Here is a 19,583-nt window from a genome sequence, read left to right on the forward strand (position 1 = left end):
GCCCCGGGAAACCTGGATCGGGCGTTACGGGCTATCGCAATGTGGCTTAGACTGAGTGGGCTGAAGTTAACACCTGGCAAAGACAGAGGTTCTCTGTGTGGGTCGCGGCGCTCCAGGAGGGGAAATATCTCTCCCGACCTTCGACGGTGTGCAGCTGAAGGCGGCGCAGCGGGTGAAGAGTCTGGGTGTCTTGCTGGAGCCTTCATTAGCAATGGAGGCCCAGATAACAGCCACTGCCAAGTCAGCATTCTTCCATCTGAGGCGGGCGAGGCAGTTGGCCCCTTTCCTGGAGCGTCGGGACCTAGCAACGGTGATCCATGCGACGGTCACCTCACGAATGGACTACTGTAACGCCCTCTACATGGGGCTGCCTCTGTGCCGGACCCGGAAGCTACAACTAGTGCAGAACGCGGCGGCCAGGCTGTTGCTTGGTCTCCCAAGATGGGAACATATACGGCCGGGGCTACGCGAGCTGCACTGGTTACCAATTGTATACCGGGTCCAGTACAAAGTGCTGGTTATTACCTTTAAAGCCCTATATGGCTGAGGACCGGCCTACCTGAAGGACCGTCTCTCCCCGTATGAGCCCCAGAGAGCACTGAGGTCAGCAGGAAAAAACAGACTGACTACCCCTGGGCCAAGAGAAATTAAACTACAGAACACTCGCACACGGGCCTTTTCGGCTGCGGCCCCATAGCTTTGGAACCAACTCCCGGAGGAGGTGCGGGCCCTGCGGAACCTTGATCAGTTCCGCAGGGCCTGCAAGACCACCCTCTTTAAATTAGCTTTTATGAACAGCTGAATTATAATTCTACAACGAAGAAATATCCGCCATCAGTATTAACTAGAATATAGCGTCAATGATAATGTTATGGTTTGCTTTAATTAATGCACTAACTGGTTTTTAAGGTTAAATTAATGCTCAGTTTTAACGTTCTTAATGTAATTGTTTTATCAATGTACCATTGGTCATTGTGTTGTTATTACTGTTCTATTTATTAATGTACCATTGGTCACTGTGTTGTTAGCCGCCCTGAGCCTGCTTCGGCGGGGGAGGGCGGGATACAAATAAAATTTTACTTACTTACTTACTAACACATCTCACACAAATCATCATCACCATCATCAATTTTTAAAGCCCTCCCAACTGTTATCCTTGGTAACTTAACCGTGTAAACTGTAGGGATTTCCTGTGTCTCCTAGTGCAGGCCCACATGGTGGCACTTAGTTTACAGACATCCAGGGGTGGAATTCTAGCAGGAGCTCCTTTGCATATTAGACCACACCCCTTGATATAGCCAATCCTCCAAGAACTTACAAAAAAAGAGGCTTGTAAGCTCTTGATAGATTGGCTACATCAGGGGTGTGTGGCCTGATATGCAAAGGAGCTCCTGCTAGAATTCCACCCCTGCAGACATTTATCTACCCAGGCAAATCATGTTTATATATATAGTTGTACTGTGCTGTACCAGCTGCCCAAGCACCTGGCCAGCAGGTGAGTGAGTGGCCAATTCTCTACCGGCCATCTGGCCACCAGGGCAGCAGGTAAGCGAGCAGGCAGGTGCTGCCTCTCTGCGGTGTGCCTGTGCCAGGGGAAGGAGCCCCACCAACCAAAATTTTCTGCCTATGGAGATGAAGCTGCCTCCTGCTATTCTTGAGAGAAAAGAGTTTATCTTTGGAAAGGGGCTGTGGCTCAGTGGAATGCAAGAAGTCCCAGGTTCAACCCCCAGCCTCTCTACTTATAAAGGGATCAGGTTGTAGGTGACTGACACCCTGGAGAGCGGCTGCCAGTCTGAGCAGACAATACTGACTTTGATGGACTAAAAGGTCTGATTCAGTATAAGGCAGCTTCCTATGTTCATATATGCATCGGTGTGCTCATGAAATCTACTCATATCAGCTCCTGTTGTCTTTGGAGTTGCCTACAGGGAAGGCAAGGATTAGACCAGGGGTGTTGCTCATTTGTTATGGAAGCCAGATCTGACATAAATAAGACCTTGTTGGGCCACGGACATATTGAGCCAGGCCATGTATGTACCTATTTAAGATTAGCAGAGATATAAACTTTATAAAGGTCTTAAAGGTACTTTCGTTGTATTTCTCTCATGGAATCTAGGGAACTGGGCACAGGAAACTGTGGCTCTTTCCTTCCTTCCCCAGGGGACAGGGGAATCTCAGCCAATAGAAGGAAGAGAGACTTGGCTCAGTTGCTCTGCTGTGCAGTTGAGAGAACCTCCGAAAACAAGCTCTGCCTTCCCCCCTTCCACCCCAAGGGAGGAGCCTCAGCCAATGTAGAAAATAGAGGTTTTGTGGTGATTGAGCAAGCCTTTCAAAGCAAGCTGTTATGCAGAAGGAAACAAGAGATAGGGAGAAGGAAGCAGATGATAGGCAGTTGCTTGGGGGCCTGATAGGAGCCCTCTGGGAGCCTGATTCGGCCTCTGGGCCACATGTTTGACACTCCTGGATTAGACAGTCTGAAAAAGAGAGAGTTTATTTGGAATTCCTGAGCCTCAAAACAACACCCAGCAAGAGATAGATTTCCAACTCTGGCTTCCAGGGAATTCACACCCTCGTGGAGAAACAGTTCCTCTATCCAGACTCCAATCCCACAAGAGCGAAAAACTGCCCACCCCCTCCAAGTATCAGACTGGCACTAGAATTAGTTTCATTTTTCTCTGGCTTTTATCTCTGCGTCTCGCCGCGGCTGTCTGGACACAGCTCTCTTCCTACATTTGCAGGGAGCCACCGACTCTTCCGAATCCAGCTGCAGACGCGTCCCTGTTTTTCTCCTTCATCCTCCTTGGTTGTTTCATCGACCACTTCTCAGCAGCAGCTTCTCCTTTCCAACCCCCCCCCCCCCCGCCACTGCTGCCCTCTGGTGAACTCCTCGTCCAGACCCAGTCACCGCATCCTCAACCTCAAAACATCTGGCTACCCCCCCCCCGCATGCCTAAAGCTCCCGGCTGCCCCCGATTTTGCTCCTTCTGCTGCTGCATCTGGCGCTTTCCTCTCACTCCCCCCCCCCCCCACCTCGTTCCTCATTCCTGGAAAGCTGATCCCGTCCGGCTGTCCCGTTTTGGAAACCTGCTCCTCTCCACTGGCTGGCTGGCACCCCCCGTCCGCGCAGCCCACGAACTCCTGCCTACACCTTCCCGTCTCTTTCGGCGAGAAGAAAAGGTCTCCGGCTAAGGCTCCCGCCTTCTCCAGTGTCTCTCGAAGGCGCCGTCTTCGCCTGCTCCTGCCCCACAGCCGCCCTATGCTTTAGGATCCCCTTCCTGGTGTCTCCCATCTAAGCTCGAGCCGTCTTCTCCTGTGCCCCACAGCGACCCCCAGGCGCGGCTGCCCCCCTTTTCTCCTTCTGTCACCCCCAGGATCGCCTCGTAGCCCGAGTCTCCCTCTCCCCTGTCACATGCCTTTCCTTGTATCTCCCATCTAAGCTCGAGCCGTCTTCTCCTGTGCCCCACAGCGACCCCCAGGCGCGGCTGCCCCCCCTTTCTCCTTCTGTCACCCCCAGGATCGCCTCCTCCTGTGCCTGGTGGTATCCCGAGCCTCCCTTTTTCTTGTCGCATCCATCCATCAGCCAAGCCGGGCTGAACCTCTCGCTAACCAGAGCTCCCCCTCAGAACAGCTCCTGCGCCCCTCACTCCCGCCGGCGCGCAAAGCCACGCGGCTCGCCTGCCTGCCTGTCCGCCGCCGCCGCTCCCTGGCGACTCGCAGCCCTCGCGCTTCCTGTCCTGTCCTTTCCCTCCCTCCCTCCTCCCTCCCTCCGCCCCGTCCCCGAAGCGACTCCCACCGGCCTCGGCGGGGGGCAGCTGCTCTCTTTCTCGCCGTCCCCTCCAACCCCCAAGCCGGAGAGCAGCGGCGCGCGAGAGCCCCAGGGCCGCCCGATGGTGCTGCGGGGCGGAGGCGGAGGAGGTGCCAGGCGGCTCGTGCTGCTGCTCGCGCTCGCCTCGCCGGCGCGGACGCTGCGCCTCTGGCTTCTGCTGCCCCTGCTGCTGGCGGCGGCGCTGGGCCACGCGTGGACCTACCGCGAGGAGCCCGAGGAGAGCGACAGGTGGGTGGGCGGGAGGGAAGGGCGGCCCCCACCCGGCTCCGTTGCAAGAGCCCACCTGGCCCTGCCTTTCCTGTCAAGGTCAGGCTCGGCCCCGCGCCTCTTCCAAGGGGACGCGGCGCGCCCTCGCCGGCCTGAGGCGATGTGTATGTTATGACTGGCTCAGGAGGGCTGTTGTGGCGGAGGAGGACTTTGCCAGACAGACACCCGCTCTTTTTTCCCCCCCTCTCGCCTCGCAGGGAAGTTTGTTCGGAGAGCAAAGTCGCCACCACCAAGTACCCGTGTCTGAAGCCCAGCGGGGAGCTCACCACCTGCTTCAGGTCAGTCAGTGGCGCCGCCGGCTTTCCCGCGCTCCCCGCGCCTGAGGGGCGAAGGGAGAAGAGTCTTCCCCGCCAGGCCCTCATGGCAAATTGTGGCACCGTCTGGGCGGCTGGGAGATAGGGATGCCCGCTGGCATCGACGGCTTTAAACAGACTAGACAGATTCATAGAGGTGTCCTGGAGGTAATGGGGACCAGGGTTCCCTCGAAGCTGAGTTAGTGTGAGCTAGCTCACGGGGTTTTAGCCTCCAGCTCACACATTTTTGTCTTGGCTCAGGAAGGATGGTCCCCGAGCAAAATAAGTTATGCAGTAGCTCACCACTTTAATGCCAGTGGCTCACAAAGTAGAATTTTTGCTCACAAGACTCTGCAGCTTAGAGGGAGTATTGATGGTGACCCCTGGCACAGACAGCTTGAAAATAGATTTAGATAAATTCATGGAGGTGGCAATCGCTGCCGGAGGATGTACTGATGGTCACTGGCGTACATGGCGTGAAAAACAGATAAATTTATGGAGATGCCATTCGCTGCTAGTGGAGATAGGGATGCCGCTGGGCATGGATGGCTTTAAAAACAGAATTGGGTAATTTAGAGGAGAGGTCTATTCATGGCTGCTTGACATGGTGAAAGAGAACCAAAGGAAAAATAAAAAATAGGGCTGTGGGAGAAATTTTCTCTTTCTATAGTTCATAAGCCCTTCCTATAACCACAATTTCTCTAAATGTTTTAAACGGTATGAAGACATAAACTGTGAAGTAAGTGAACCAGTTTTTCATGCAACAAGGGCTACACCGAGCAATGTGCCAGCAAGCCAAAAAAGGAAGAGATGCTAGGTGACAGTTTTATTACACAGCGTTCTGGCTACCGAACTTAACTGCTGTGGAAAGGTTCAGAACAATGCAGACTCTCTGTTCCCCTGATGAAGTTTTCATGGTGAAACATGTAGGGACTTTGTATAGTAATAAAGTTGTTACTTAGCATCTTGTTTCCTTTTTTGGCTAAAGAGAACCTCCACAATCAGAAGCAGTGGACTCAGGGGTTTTGCCCCCTCTTCTCTATTTATTGGTCTCCTGGGACAACTGGCTGACTGCTCTGTTAAGCAGGATGTTGAATTGGATGGACCACTGGTCTAATCTGGCAGTCTACCTTACAAACTCTTCTCCTTCAAGTAGGTTAAATTCCTGATCCAAGGAGCCAGTGGGTAGGAAGAGCATCTATATATTCATCCCACACTGTATTTATTTATTTTTATTTCTTGCATTTATGTCCTGCAATTTCCCATTAGTTCTCTGTGTTTCTACAAAGCGTGTAACTGTGACAGACACAATGTAGGTGGCTACATTGGTACTAAAAGCAGCTCGGGAGAAAGTTAAGCTTCCTTTCCCTAGAACTAAGGCTTTGATCCATATCAGCCCGCCCCCCACCACCTGTAGTTGTTTTTTAGAGTCAAAATACACATTAGGATTTCCTGTCATTTGCCTAACAAAGGAAACAAATATTTCCCCCCTGTCAAATACATTTTTATACCTCTTCCCCTGGCTGTTTTCCCTATAGTTATAATCTTGCTATTAAAAATGATCAGAGCATAAGTCTTAAAATATATGAGCATGTAACCTGCTTTAGACTGGAGAAAGTTTCTCTAGCTTAAGGAGCCTTCATCCAATTTTAAGTGGCTCTTCCATTGGAGGAAGAGCCACTTAAGCTGAAGACTCTGTAGGCTGAAGAAAGGCTTCAGACTTGGAATACTCTATCAATAGAGTGACATAGTATCTCTTTCTCGCTTCTCTTTGGATGCTGGATTTGGCTAGCTCCTCTTGCAGAAATCCCTTTATCCACTCTGTAGTGAAATGGTCTTCCATTCCATGATCAACTCCTGTAGGAATTCAGCCTGTGTGTTCAGCAATTCCATTTTTGCTTGTACATAAGCCCTTGAGTATCTTGGAGAAATAGTTTGGTGAGAATTTATGCTCTGAACCTAAACATGGGCTGAATACACACACTGGGTGGTAAATTGCACTAAAAATCAGTGTGGCTTATTTCTGTGTAAATAGGATAGATTAGGGAGATGTCTTGCAAGATTCTTTGATTTAAGGTGAATGCATTTCTCTTCTCACATTAAATTTTAAAGTGTACACCTATATCAATTTCTTCCCAAATGCACAAACCCACGTCTGTCCTTCATTAAGCATTGCATGTCCCCAAGTGTTCCTAGGATTAAAGCTGCCACTTAAACTGCTGGTTTATTGCTGTGAAGTTCATTCTTGACCTTTGAGAGACTGGTGTTGCATTAATGCTGCTGGAAGAGCAAGCTGTAGATTATGGCTGTTTCCCCTGGGATTGTGCAAGAAAAGACTTTGGGGGATTCTGGAATAGCGAGGAATTCCTTAGCGAGGAAAACATCTTTTTCATCATGGCTCACTCAATGCAAGAGGTCATGAGTTAGCTGCTTCTTTTCTTCTCTGCATTGGGGTGAAATAACAATTGCCTTCTACCCCATGGCAATATCCAGGCAAATGCTACAGAAATAAAGTTGTTCATTACTGAAGTTAATGTGAGAGCTGTTAACTAGTGCTGTCTGGGGGAGGGGTTTTGTTTTTTTGCAAGATATAATGTATTTGGCATGAGACATTTGGGGGGGGGTCTGTTAAACTGTTGTTTGCAGGACTTTTTTGTAGCAGGAACTCCTTTGCATATTAGGCCACACCCCTCTTATATAGCCAATCCTCCAAGAGCTTACAGGGCTCTTCATGCAGGGCCTACTGTAAGCTATTAGAGGATTGGCTACATTGGCCTAATATGCAAAGGAGTTCCTGCTACAAAAAAAGCCTTGGTTGTGTGAAAATGGGGTGATAATAACATACAGTGTGATGGCGTTTTTCACCTCTCCTCGTACTATGTCCTGTTGCAGCTTGCTGAGAAAGCTCAAACTTCACCTCTTGTGTATACAACTTTATCTGCCCACTTACCTTGTGGGTCTGCCGTTGAGTTTCTGGTATGCAGTGAACTTGTGCCTAACTTTGAAACATACCTTGCATGCTGTGCCTGTTTGACTGGTGTGAACATGGTGTGCCCTACCTGAGAAAGCAGAGATCACTGTCATAATAACAGAAGTCTGTAGTTTTGAAGGTGTTAGTACTTAAGGGATGAAGTCTTTGCAACAGTATTGATTTAGAGATGGTGTTTCCGTATGAAAATGTGCTTTTTTTGTAATGAAGTTGCTTTTGCAGGGACAGCTTTCAACTCTGCGCTGTGCTGGAATATGGACACATTGTAGGGTTCCAGTCCTACAAAGTGATAATAGAAATGTGATAGTGCTTCAGGCTAACAATTAATTCACATATTCCTTTGTGTCTCAGATACTTGCGTTGCATTTTAGTACCTAGATATACGAACGAGAAACTCACTGTCTGTAGGGCTGAACCATTCTTTTTCTTCTTTTGCATTAGTCAGATGTGAAATATTAATGTGCTTCTGTTAAGCATTATCACAGTGTGAAGTTTTCTGACATGTTTGCCCTTGGGGTGGCAATGTCAACCGTGCCCTGTCTGCACTTTGTATCTGGTGGTGTTTCTCAGTTATGCTAAGATGAGGCAGGGAGGCCCGTGTGCTCTTTTCCGTGGTCATGGCTTGTGTTATGCGGTTGTCAAGCGTTGTGTACTGTTGGTGGGAAAGTGTGAGGTTATTGTGTTTCTTTGAGTCTCAAGCATGTGCTTTAAGAGAAGCGGATTGCGCTGCACATGTAAACATTTGCCGCAGGCCAATCTAGAAGATGTATGCCTGGTTTAATGATTTGCATGCTGTTTATAAAACTTGTTAACTAAATCCAGGCAGGCAGCAATGATTATCATCGGAAAGGGTCTGTCATTTGTGGCCTCTTTTCATGCTTAGTGTTTAAAGAGAGCTGAGGTTATTTTGTACAGTAAATGAAATCCGATCAACATTGTATGCTCGTTTGCTGTAGGTGCACCTGATTAAAGCATTGCTCCTTACATTTGGCTCCGATTGAAGACGACGCTTCTGATTTGTTTGTCCTTTGGAGACCACCCCACTTTTAAAAAAAAACTTTGGGCACCACATTGGAAAACCTTTGCAACGCTTCCATATCAAAATACAGCTGCTATGTTTGTCTTTGTTGCCGTAATCCAGCAATGTTAAACACACACACACAGGGGAGAGCGGTGCACAAAGCCAGGGGAATTCTTGGAAGCACTCACTGTAACTAACATCTTTCACTACTGAAGAAGGAAATTGCTTTTTTGTGTTTAAAGTTTAAAACTGAAACTGAACAAAGAATTGCCTCTGCAGCAAATAACAGGAATCTTAACAAACTCCTCCCCCAAGCTTCTCCAGCATTTCTGTCCTGTTATTTTTTTAATTGTGGTTTGGGAGACCGTCAGAAGAGTCAACTAAGGAATCTTGGTGGCCCTTGCATCACAGGTTAAGAGCCATTGAAGGAGCAAGAAGAAAACAGGGGGGGGGGGAATGCCAAGTAAATGGAGTTCCATGTATTCATGCTTCATTTTAGTAGGGTATGGAAGAGCAAGGGTTAAGTCAAGGTTTCAGAGAAGTTCGGGGCTTTGAAATAAAAGAAGTGGGGTTGAATACGTCTTCTTGTCAAGACTTCTCACCATGGCCGGCCTTAGACTTTTTGGCACCCTAGGCAAGGCAAACTTCTGGTGCCCCCTCCCCTGCACAGATAACATCACTGAGTCACATGGAGGTCACCCAGGGATGGAATTCTAGTAGGAGTTCCTTTGCATATTAGGCCACACCCCCTAATGTAGCTAGGCTTTGGATTCAGTGGGAGCTCACAGGAGCACAGCTCCTGAACCTTTCTGAGAGTTCAAATTCCTCCTTCTGAGAGTTCCACCTCCTTGTCCATTGAATAGTATGTGAAGCTGCATAACAATCCCTGGATGAGCTCCATCATCTATTTTTCTACAAAATGACCCCTGGATGTAGCCAATCCTCCAAGGGCCTTGTAAGCTCTTGGAGGATTGGCTACATCAGGGGTGTGTGGCCTAATATGCAAAGGAACTCCTGCTAGAATTCTACTTCTGAGATCACCCAATTTGGTGCCCCCAGAAGGCCAGCACCCTAGGCAGTCACCTAGTTTGCTTAGTGACAGGGCTGGCCTTGCCTCCTCACAGGGCAAAAGACTGATCTTTCATTATTTCTTAAAACAAAGTAATATTAATAATAATAATTGACCCTTTTATCATTAGCCTACTACTGACCAGGTCTTCCCCATGCAGAATTCTGTTTTTTGATTCTGATCTCCCCAATAGATTTTGATCTCCCCCCCTCCCCATTGGATAAGCTTGTATTCATACTTGGAGTTGATGAGGGAAACTGGGAAGATGGATGTGTGAGGGATTTTTTTTTGAGACATTTTTGAGGGGACCACAAGGGGGGTACTTACCCCAAATTTTATCCAGCTAAATTTACAAGTACTGGAGATTAATGCACAGGGTCATGGAACCAGGACACACTTTTCAAAATAAATAGCAAATAAGGTATCATATGACTAACCTCCTCCAAGTAACTCGATCCACTTTCCCTGTAGATAAAGCTTTTTAATGAGGGAGAGGTATTTTGAATCTTAGCAATTGCTCCAGTGAGATTAACATTGAGACAAAAATGAAAACAAAAAAGTGCATGATTTAAGCCTCTCTCTTGCGCTGTCTATATGCCATGTGTGAATGTTGCTAATACAGAAGACAAATAACAATTGAGATGTTATGTGTGTGCTATAGCACTGTTTCGAAGACCCTGAATGCTATCACACTGCAGGCTCTGCTGCACAGTGTTGTCAACATGTATACTGTACAAGTTCCTTCCACGTTGTTCTCTTGCAAACAGCAGTCCTCAAAGACATTCTTAGAAGTATAGTTGAGGTCTCTTCAGGTGAGACCAGCAGAGGCCAAAGGGCTACCGTCAGAATAGGTTGCTGACAATGCTGAGTAAAGCTATCTGCCTCTTCATATCTATAGCGAAGCATCCTGTAAATGAGAGATGAGGCACACAGCTCATTCCACCCTAGGCTCCTAGCAGGGCTACAAAAAATTGAAATACTGTGAGTAATTATGCAGCCTTTATTAGTTTTTGGATCTAATTGCTCAACTATATCTAAACTCTGAATATTTAAAACAAAGTTTGAGTCCAGTGGTGTCCTTAAGACCGACAAAGTTTAATTCAAGGTATGAGCTTTTGTGTGCATATAACCCTGTGGCACAGAGTGGTAAGTTGTGGTACTGCCATCTAACCTCTGCTCATAACCTGAGTTTAATCCCAGCAGAAGCTGGGTTCAGGTAAACGGCAGGGCCAGATCTAAGGGGGAGCAGAGGGGACGCTTGCCCCAGCCGCCGCCTGAGGGGAGGTGCCAAATTGTGTATGGGGTCCATTCTATTCTATGGATCCATAAGGGGGTGTTTTTTTTAATTTGCCCCACCTCAAAAAACATGTAGATCTGATCCTGGTAGATGGCTTAAGGTTGACTCAGCCTTCCATCCTTCTGAGGTCAGTAAAATGAGTACCCAGCTTGCTGGAGGTAAAGTGTAGATGACTGGGGAAGGCAATGGTGAACCACCCCATAACAAAAATTATGCCAAGAAAACGTTGTGATGTGATGTCACCCCATGGGTCAGTAAATACTGGGTGCTTGCACAGGGGACTACCTTTACCTTTTAACTGAGGAAGTGTTCATGCACACAAAAGTTCATATGTTGGTCTTAAAGGTCCCACTGGATTCAAATGTTGTTCTGCTGCTTCAGACCAACATAGCTACTCACCTGGATCTATCTGAACATCTATCTGAACATCTTGGTGTAGGTATCCAAGGATAATGAAGATATTATATTTGAGGATTGTACTTGACAAATATGCACTTCAGTGGAAAGTTGAATTTCATTTCAGTTTTATGTCTCGGAATTAAATGAATTGGTTGAACCTGTTACATTGTATAACATGTACATTTTAGGCCAAAAGATAGCTGGTTGTCTTCAGCGTGTGGAGCAGTTTACAGTGCAGCCTAAGTAAAGTTATGTGGTTCTCAGTGTTCAGATACTTGTTGCACAGAATGCAGAATGCTGAAGCCAGGATGTTGACCTGAGTGAGTTGTAGGGACCATACGTTGAGAGGAGCCTGGGGATCACTGTTCCCTCTAAGCTGAGTTAGCGTGAGCTAGCTCACAGATTTTTAGCCTCCAGCTCACACATTTTTGTTTTAGCTCAGGAAGGGTGTTCCCCAGAGCACAATAATTTATGCAGTAGCTCACAACTGTAATGCCAGGAGCCCACAACTTTCATGCCAGTAACTCACAAAGTAGAATTTTTGCTCACAAGTCTCTGCAGCTTTGAGGGAACATTGGGGAGGTGTTTGTGAATTTGTGCAGGGGGTTGGACTTTTACATCTCTCACCAAGTCTTGGGCATTACTTAGGACCAAATCCAGGATCGTCCCGCCCCTGGTAGGTTCTGAGACCATCTGCTCCATAGCACAGTCATTGAGAGCATCAAGAAACTCAATCTCTTTCTCTCGACCAGAACACATATTGACCCAATCAATCTGTGTGTAGTTAAAATCACCTATTATGACACAGTTTTTACGTTTTGCCGCTATCTTTAATCCTTCCATCATATTATAATCGTTCTCTATCTTTTGATTTGGTGGGCGATAACAAACTCCCATAGTTAAATTTCCTTTTGTGCCCTCTATTTCAACCCAAAGCATTTCTAGAAGGGAATCTAATTCTCTTACCTCAATCTTGCTGGACCGTATACCCTCTCTGACATACAGAGCCACCCCACCTCCAACCCTTCTCTCCCTTCCCATCAAAGCTTTGCAGATGCAAATTGATATCCTGGTCAGAGACAATAAGATGGCCAGCTCACTTCTTGACTGGAATCTTGAAGAGTGTGAGAGTGGCGTAAGGCAAGTGGGAAATCGGTCCAAGTTAAAACAGACTTTGTTATATAGGGTTCTCAATTGTGGTTAAGATATGCTTGGAGATCTGGGAAGGGTGAATTTTGAGGAGGATGAGAAGCAGTGCAATGCCATAGAATCCACCTTCCAAAGCAGCTGTTTCCTCCAGGGGAACTGATCCTTGTAGTCTGGAGACCAGATGTAATTCCTGGAGAGCTCCAGGCTCCACCTGGAGTTTGGCAACCCTAGTGTTGTGGATAAATTGCTTGAAATAATTACTGTAACATATTTTGCATATTATACAGCAGTGTGGGAAACTAATAATGCCAGAATTAAACTATGTCTCCGTTTTGTGGTCTGGCTTTCCCAAAAGTTCTCATACTCTTCTTTAACATTGAACTGATAAACAACCTGCTGATAAGATTTGAAATTATGTATATGAATAAAAGTTAGCATGATTGTGCTATTAAAAACATCTTGATCTACATTCACTAGCACTCATAATTATCTTATACACAAACATACGGATATGTGTATTTATGTACACCTCTTTCATGTGAAACTCTCTGGCTTGGTTTTGTTAGTATTTTGCTTTAGAATATTGCCTTTATTTATTTTCATAAGAACGCCAAACAACACATGTTAGTTGTTGTGGACTTTGGGCAGGATCTTTTCATGGTATGAATATCCAGGTTGTGCAGCATATTTGAGCAATCTAGCAGTTCTTAAATCAGTAATGTTGCACGTAAACATTTTCTGCCTAAGATTATTCAGCCATATCTGCATATGTGAGTTGATACTTTATTATGGGTGTAATATTAATAAACAGTCTCGCATTTGTTTGGGAATTTTATGATGCAATCCTTATTTCTTGAGGGATGTTCCATCAACATTCTCATGTTGTGGCTGATAAAATGAGGTGCCCTAAAGGCTTTCATTGGTGAAGAAAGATTTAAACCCACTGCTCCAGGACAATCAAGTACATTCCTTTTGATTTTCCTTGGCTCTTTCTGTTTTCATGTGGATAGTTTCCGGGGGCAACCTTGCTGGTCTGTGGTAGAACAGCTGGATTCACGTAGAACTTGATAAAGGGAACTTTGACTCTTGAAAGCTTATACACCGAAAATCATATTGGTCTCTAAGATGCTCCTGGACTTGAATCTTGCTATTATCATGTGGTAATTTACTACCTTTGGTAAAGTGGACCTGCAATGTCCCATCTAGGATTACCACCTCTCTGTATCTCATGGTAGAGTCAATCTTGCATGTAAGAAGGCATGCGCAGGATCAGGGGTGGAATTCTAGCAGGAGCTCATTTGCATATTAGGCCACACACCCCTGATATAGCCAATCCTCCAAGAGCTTACAAGACTCTTGTTTGTAAGCTCTTGGAGGATTGGCTACATCAGAGGAGTGGCCTAATATGCAAAGGAGCTCCTGCTAGAATTCCACCCCTGCACAGGATATACATCTGAAACTGGACAGGAGGGAGCTTGTAACCTCCTCTATCAGCCGCCCTGAGCCTGCTTCAGCGGGGAAGGCAGGAGGATATAAGTTGAATGAATGAATGCTAAACATCTCCAACAAGGGGTCTATGTCACACTTTCAGAATTCAGGTTTTAATGTGCTTTTTAGACATTTACTGTGCAATCCTATGCAGAATTGCTCCAGTCTAAGACCATTGGTTTTAATTCTGCTTTTAGCATCTGCACTTAGAGCTCTGTCCATGTGATCAGAATCCCTGGAAGATAGGGTTGCCATTTGGGAAATACCTGGAGATTTGGGAAGTGGAGCCTGATGAGGGCACGACTTGGAAAGAGAGAGGGACTTCAGTGGGCTATAATTCCAGAGAGTCCATATTCCAAAATGGCTATTTTGAGAGCCAGTTTGGTGTAGTGGTTAAGTGTGTGGACTCTTATCTGGGAGAACTGGGTTTGATTCCCCACTCCTCCACTTACAGCTGCTGGAATGGCCTTGGGTTAACCATAGCTCTTGTAGGAGTTGTCCTTGAAAGGGCAGCTGCTGTGAGAGCCCTCTCAGCCTCACCCACCTCACAGGGTGTCTGTTGTGGGGGGAGAAGATATAGGAGATTGTAAGCCACTCTGAGTCTCTGATTCAGAGAGGAGGGAGGGGTATAAATCTGCAGTCTTCTCCTTCTCCAGATGAACTGATCCCTGTTGCCTGGAGTTCAGCTGTATTCCCAGAAAGTTTCCAGCCAGTACCTGGAGGTTGGCAAACTTACTGGAAGGAGTAGGGGTTCCAGTTGTACATAAAGAGTACATAGTGTCTTTCCACGTAGTTCATTCTTACTGTATGTAAAGAGAGTTGTAGTTTTTAAATATAGGCTAGGGGGAAATCGATCAGTTATGTTTTGATTAAAGTACCTTTCCCAGGTATTTTTCAAGACCTAGGTATTGTTTGTGACCTCTTTCATCTCTGTGGTTTTTGTTTATAGAGTTTGAATAGTTGATAAACTCATTCACTGCAAATGCACACAGACTTCTCTTTAGTTAGTCTTTGGTTGATAATTCACAGTTCCTTTTGATGCAGCACAGCAATTCTTTATAGTGATTTCTGTCGTTGTTCAGGGTAAAATGCGGGATGTATTACTTTGACTTCTAGTGACCTACTATTTGTTCCCATAGGAAAAAAATGAGCTATGAGACCAGCAGTCCCTGCTTTTACCATGAAATAACTCCTTTGTGTTCCCACGAGAACCATTTTTGCTTCTGCAAATATACTACTTTGAAGTTAAGGGACTGGAGCTTGCAATTTAATTGGGCACAGCAGAGAAAGTCAACGGTGCACACGAACAGTTACTAATGCTGATTTAAAATATAAATAAAGAGAAATATGTCTGATGTTGCACTGGCTATCTTGTATATGCTGCTTCTTGAGTGCCAAAGGGAAATGTTACACTAAGTTGGAGCTCTGTATGGAAATAGCTAATAATATATTTCACCGAAAGAATTCATTAAAACCAATAATAGTAATTTTAAAAATTCTCCAGGGAGGAAATATTTGCCAACCTCTATTGTATGCGTGTGTTTGCTGAAATAAAATACAAGAATAACACAAAAAACATTTGTAATAATACATTTTGGCAACGGATGTAAAAAGAAAAGATTACCCCCCCCCCTCAAGTAACAGCCAAAATGAGTTATTATATAATCTTGTTATGCACCCAGATTCAACAATTTCTTTCCAGTCTACTGTTGCTTTTTGACAAGACTGGTATGTGGTTGCCAACCTCCAAACTTTCTCCGAAGTCCCAAGCTTCTTACTGCATGTTTCCAAAACACAGTCAGGATCAGTGTTCCCTCTTAGCTGAGTTATCGTGAGCTAGCTCACAGATTTTTAGCCTTCTGCTCACACATTTTTGTCTTCGCTCAGGAAAAATGGCCCCAGAGCACATTAAATGTATACAGTAGCTCACAACTTTAATGCCAGTAGCTCACAAAATAGAATTTTCGCTCAAAAGACTCTGCAGCTTAGAGGGAACATTGGTCAGGATGTAATTCAATGCAAATATTTCCTCCATGAAATTTCTACTTCGGAGCAATTATTCACTTCTGGAATAGCCATCTGGACTTCCCCGTCTGGATATTGTGTGCATTGAGCTGCGTCTTTAAAAAGCTTCAGGACTTTGGGTCTGGGTGTTTTAGACATTCTGCTGTGTATTTATTGAATTACATTTGTTAAGGACTTTAAAATATATATTCACGGATGATTTTGTAATATATGTTTAGGCATTACTTTCTTGAGGCTGGTAATCACAGAAGTCTTTTGACTTACTTCTCTGTCTCTATTATCTGTGGTTCTCCGTTTGCTTGCACAGCCTCCAGGTGGGGCCTGGAGATCTCCTGCTTTTACAACTGACCTCCAGCTGGCAGAGATCAGCTTCCCTGGAGAAAATGGCTGCTTTGAAGGGTGGACTCTATGGCATGGTACCCTGCTGAGGCCCCTCCCCTCCTGTCCCCAAACCCCACCCTCTCCCAGCTCCACCCCCAAAGTCTCCAGGTATTTTCCAACACAGACTTGGCAGCCGTATTTGCTAAGACACTGAAATCAAACCTGGAGGGCTATCATTAGCTGCGATAACTTTCAATCCACTGAGCGCCAGTTTGATGAAGTGGTTAAGTGTGCGGACTCTTATCCGGGAGAACCGGGTTTGATTCCCCACTCCTCCACTTGCAGCTGCTGGAATGGCCTTGGGTCAGCCATAGCTCTGGCAGAGGTTGTCCTTGAAAGGGGAGTTCTGTGAGAGCCCTCTCAGCCCCACCCACCTCACAGGGTGTCTGTTGTCGGGGAGGAAGATAAAGGAGATTTTGAGCTGCTCTGAGACGCTGCAATTCATAGTGGAGGGCGGGATATAAATCCAATATCTTCTTCTTTCAATGCACTGGCCAACTGGATTTTACTGTGTGAACTGGCAAAATCCAGTTGAAAAGTGGATTGAAAGTGCATTATTTAGTGTGTGTTATCACAGCCTCTGTGTAACTTCACTCTTGAAGACTGAGTGGATGATCATGAGAGATGTGGTGGGCCATCAAGTCACAGCTGACTTAAGGTGACCGTTTAGAGTTTTCAAAGCAGCTGCTTTCTTATTTGTTTGTGTGTGTCAGATATGCAAAATATCGTTCCCTACTATTACTTCTGATCAGGGCTTTTTTTGTAGCAGCAACTCCTTTGCATATTAGGCCACATACCCCTGATGTAGCCAGTCCTCCTGGAGCTTACAGTAGGCCCTGTTCAAAGAGCCCTGTAAGCTCTTGGAAGATTGGCTACATCATGGGGGTGTGGTCTAATATGTAAAGGAGTTCCTGCTACCAAAAAACCCTGCTTCTGATGTTGTACCTTCAATCGATGGTGTTAATGCCGAAGAGTGAATGACCCTGCCATGTCCTCATGAAATATAGCAAAATATTGACTATTTATTTTGAAGACATATCAACAGCTTCTCTATAGATGTGTATCTAGTGGCAGTGTGTATAAATCCATACATGCAATTTAAAATTTAATTCCAGCAAGGTGTATGGTATCTTTGAATACAGGATCTAAAGTTTGCCCCTTTGCAGGAAATTGCCTAGGTCTTTATCTTAATTGTTGGAACATTTGCCAGCAGGGGATACAATATTACAGACTCTTGATTCAGAGTATGAAAGAGATACTTTAAGCCTGATAACATCATGGTCAGTCCACATACTCAGTAGAAAATACACTTGGGCTTTTGTCAATTGGCTAATTGGGGTGCTAACTGGAGAGAGAATTTTTTACAAAAGAAAACAAATAGCTCTCCTATTATGTTCTTCTATTCAACGCTGTTGCTTACAAAGTGTAGTATATTGAAAGACCATTCTGCTTTACATATTCCTAAAGGATGAATGCCACCGCGAGTAACTGGGCTGCACTACAAGAGATGTCACTTTTGCTGATAGTTTATTGGGACTAAATACAGTGACTAGTTCCCAGAACTCTTTAAAGAACATGCTACACTGCTTCCATTTTGTTTGACCCTCACTCATATTGCAGTGCAGAAGTCTCAGAATGTTGGAATTACAAAACAGAAGGAATTTTCGTACTGGACGTGGCAGGTAGCAAACAAGGAAAATACATAGTCACAACTGATAAAGTAACCTGCATGTATACCAGCTATTTGATGATTCCCACCGGCATGTGGCTTATACTGCTCACAGCTAGATTAGAGATAGATCAAGATAGGTAGCCATGCCAGTCTGTCTGCAGCAGTAGAAAAGAGCAAGAGTCCAGCAGCATCTTAAAGACTAACAAAATTTGCGGCAGGGAATGAGCTTTCATGAGTATTTGAAGAAGCTCACCAAAGTTCATGACCTGTCACAAATTTTGTCAGTCTTTACGGTGCTATTGGACTCTTACCCTTTTCTACAGCTAGATTAGAGTCCAGTAACAATTTAGAGACCAACAAGAATTTTGGGGATATGATCTTTCAAGAGTCACATCAGCAGGGCTGGCTCCAGAGTTCCAGGTGACCTAGGCCCTACCTCCACCCCCTTGGAGAGCCAGTTTGGTGTAGTGGTTAAGTGTGTGGACTCTTATCTGGGAGAACCGGGTTTGATTCCCCACTCCTCCACTTGCACCTGCTTGCATGGCCTTGGGTTAGCCATAGCTCTGGCAGAGGTTGTCCTTGAAAGGGCAGCTGCTGTGAGAGCCCTCTCCAGCCCCACCCACCTCACAGGGTGTCTGTTGTGGGGGAGGAAGGTAAAGGAGATTGTGAGCCGCTCTGAGACTCTTCGGAGTGGAGGGCGGGATATAAATCCAATATCTTCTTCTTCTTCTTCTTGGGAAGGTGAGGGTGTGGCGGGTGACTGCCTGTGCAGTCCACAGAGCTCACCATTGGTGGGTTCCAAGGAGCACACAACCACCACATCGCCCCACCCCACCACTCTCGGCTTCCCAGGTCTGCACAGACCCAGGAAGCTGAGAGCGGTGGGTTGGGGCATGCTCTCCTTCAAGCCTACTTTCCCTTGCAAGAGATATACATGCATACATACCTCCGAACCCACGTTCCCTAGGCAGCCACCTACCTGGCCTACTCCCAACCACCGGCCCTGCGTATCACACCCCTTTGTCAGAGCTTTAACTCTCGAAAGCTTATACCTCAAACTTCTTGTTGGTTTCTAAGGTTTGCAACAGTTCTACAGCTGTGTAACATGGCTGCCCCCTGAAACGTACTGCACACTCTGTGTGATAAACGATGGGAAGCTGTGGCTGGGCTTCAGTTCCCAACACATGTATACATTTATATGCACAATGGGGTGACCTTAGTATATGAAGATCTATCCTGAGGTTATACCCTATGTGGAAGTGTCCCTGAGCAAGGATTTCATCATAAGTGAAGTGGTGCTTACTGTAGAGTAGTCATGTTGACTTGGTGCAGCCGTTGCAGCACTAGTAGTTTTAGCAGAGCAGCAAGAGTTTAGATTTGTGTCACACCTATTCCAGTGACAGAAATCTGTCCTAGTGGGATTAGACAGAGACTCTGATTTTTTGTTGCAGGTTCTGAATTTGATCTGACCCTTGAGCATAGTGAGAAAGATACAGAATGGAGGGCCAGCAACATATCTCCCTTTTTCTGTTGCAAATCTTTTTTGGGGATGTGGTAGTTTGCATCAGAGAACGTGCAGGAGAGAAGGATTTGCCTTTAATTTGCCATTGACCACCTCCAGCTTCCCTCTGTCTACCTGCTTTTATCCTATGGCATTCTGTACCTATCTTTCCAACAAAATCTGGGCACCCTGCCAGGGGTAAAAGG

General features: G+C 45.9%; 1 protein-coding gene across 1 annotated transcript in view; it reads left to right on the forward strand.

The window, feature by feature from the left end:
- The first annotated feature begins 3,864 nt into the window (after positions 1 to 3,864).
- CCBE1 (collagen and calcium binding EGF domains 1) overlaps positions 3,865 to 19,583 on the forward strand; it is a 182,500-nt gene continuing 166,781 nt past the window's right edge. Inside the window, exons 1-2 of the mRNA XM_060236099.1 lie at positions 3,865 to 4,054; positions 4,291 to 4,371. Of these exons, the coding sequence (XP_060092082.1) occupies positions 3,888 to 4,054; positions 4,291 to 4,371 (248 nt within the window). The 5' untranslated portion in view covers positions 3,865 to 3,887. The remainder of the gene's footprint in view (positions 4,055 to 4,290; positions 4,372 to 19,583) is intronic.

Source organism: Heteronotia binoei, chromosome 4, assembly GCF_032191835.1.
Source record: "Heteronotia binoei isolate CCM8104 ecotype False Entrance Well chromosome 4, APGP_CSIRO_Hbin_v1, whole genome shotgun sequence".
Lineage (NCBI taxonomy): Eukaryota > Metazoa > Chordata > Lepidosauria > Squamata > Gekkonidae > Heteronotia > Heteronotia binoei.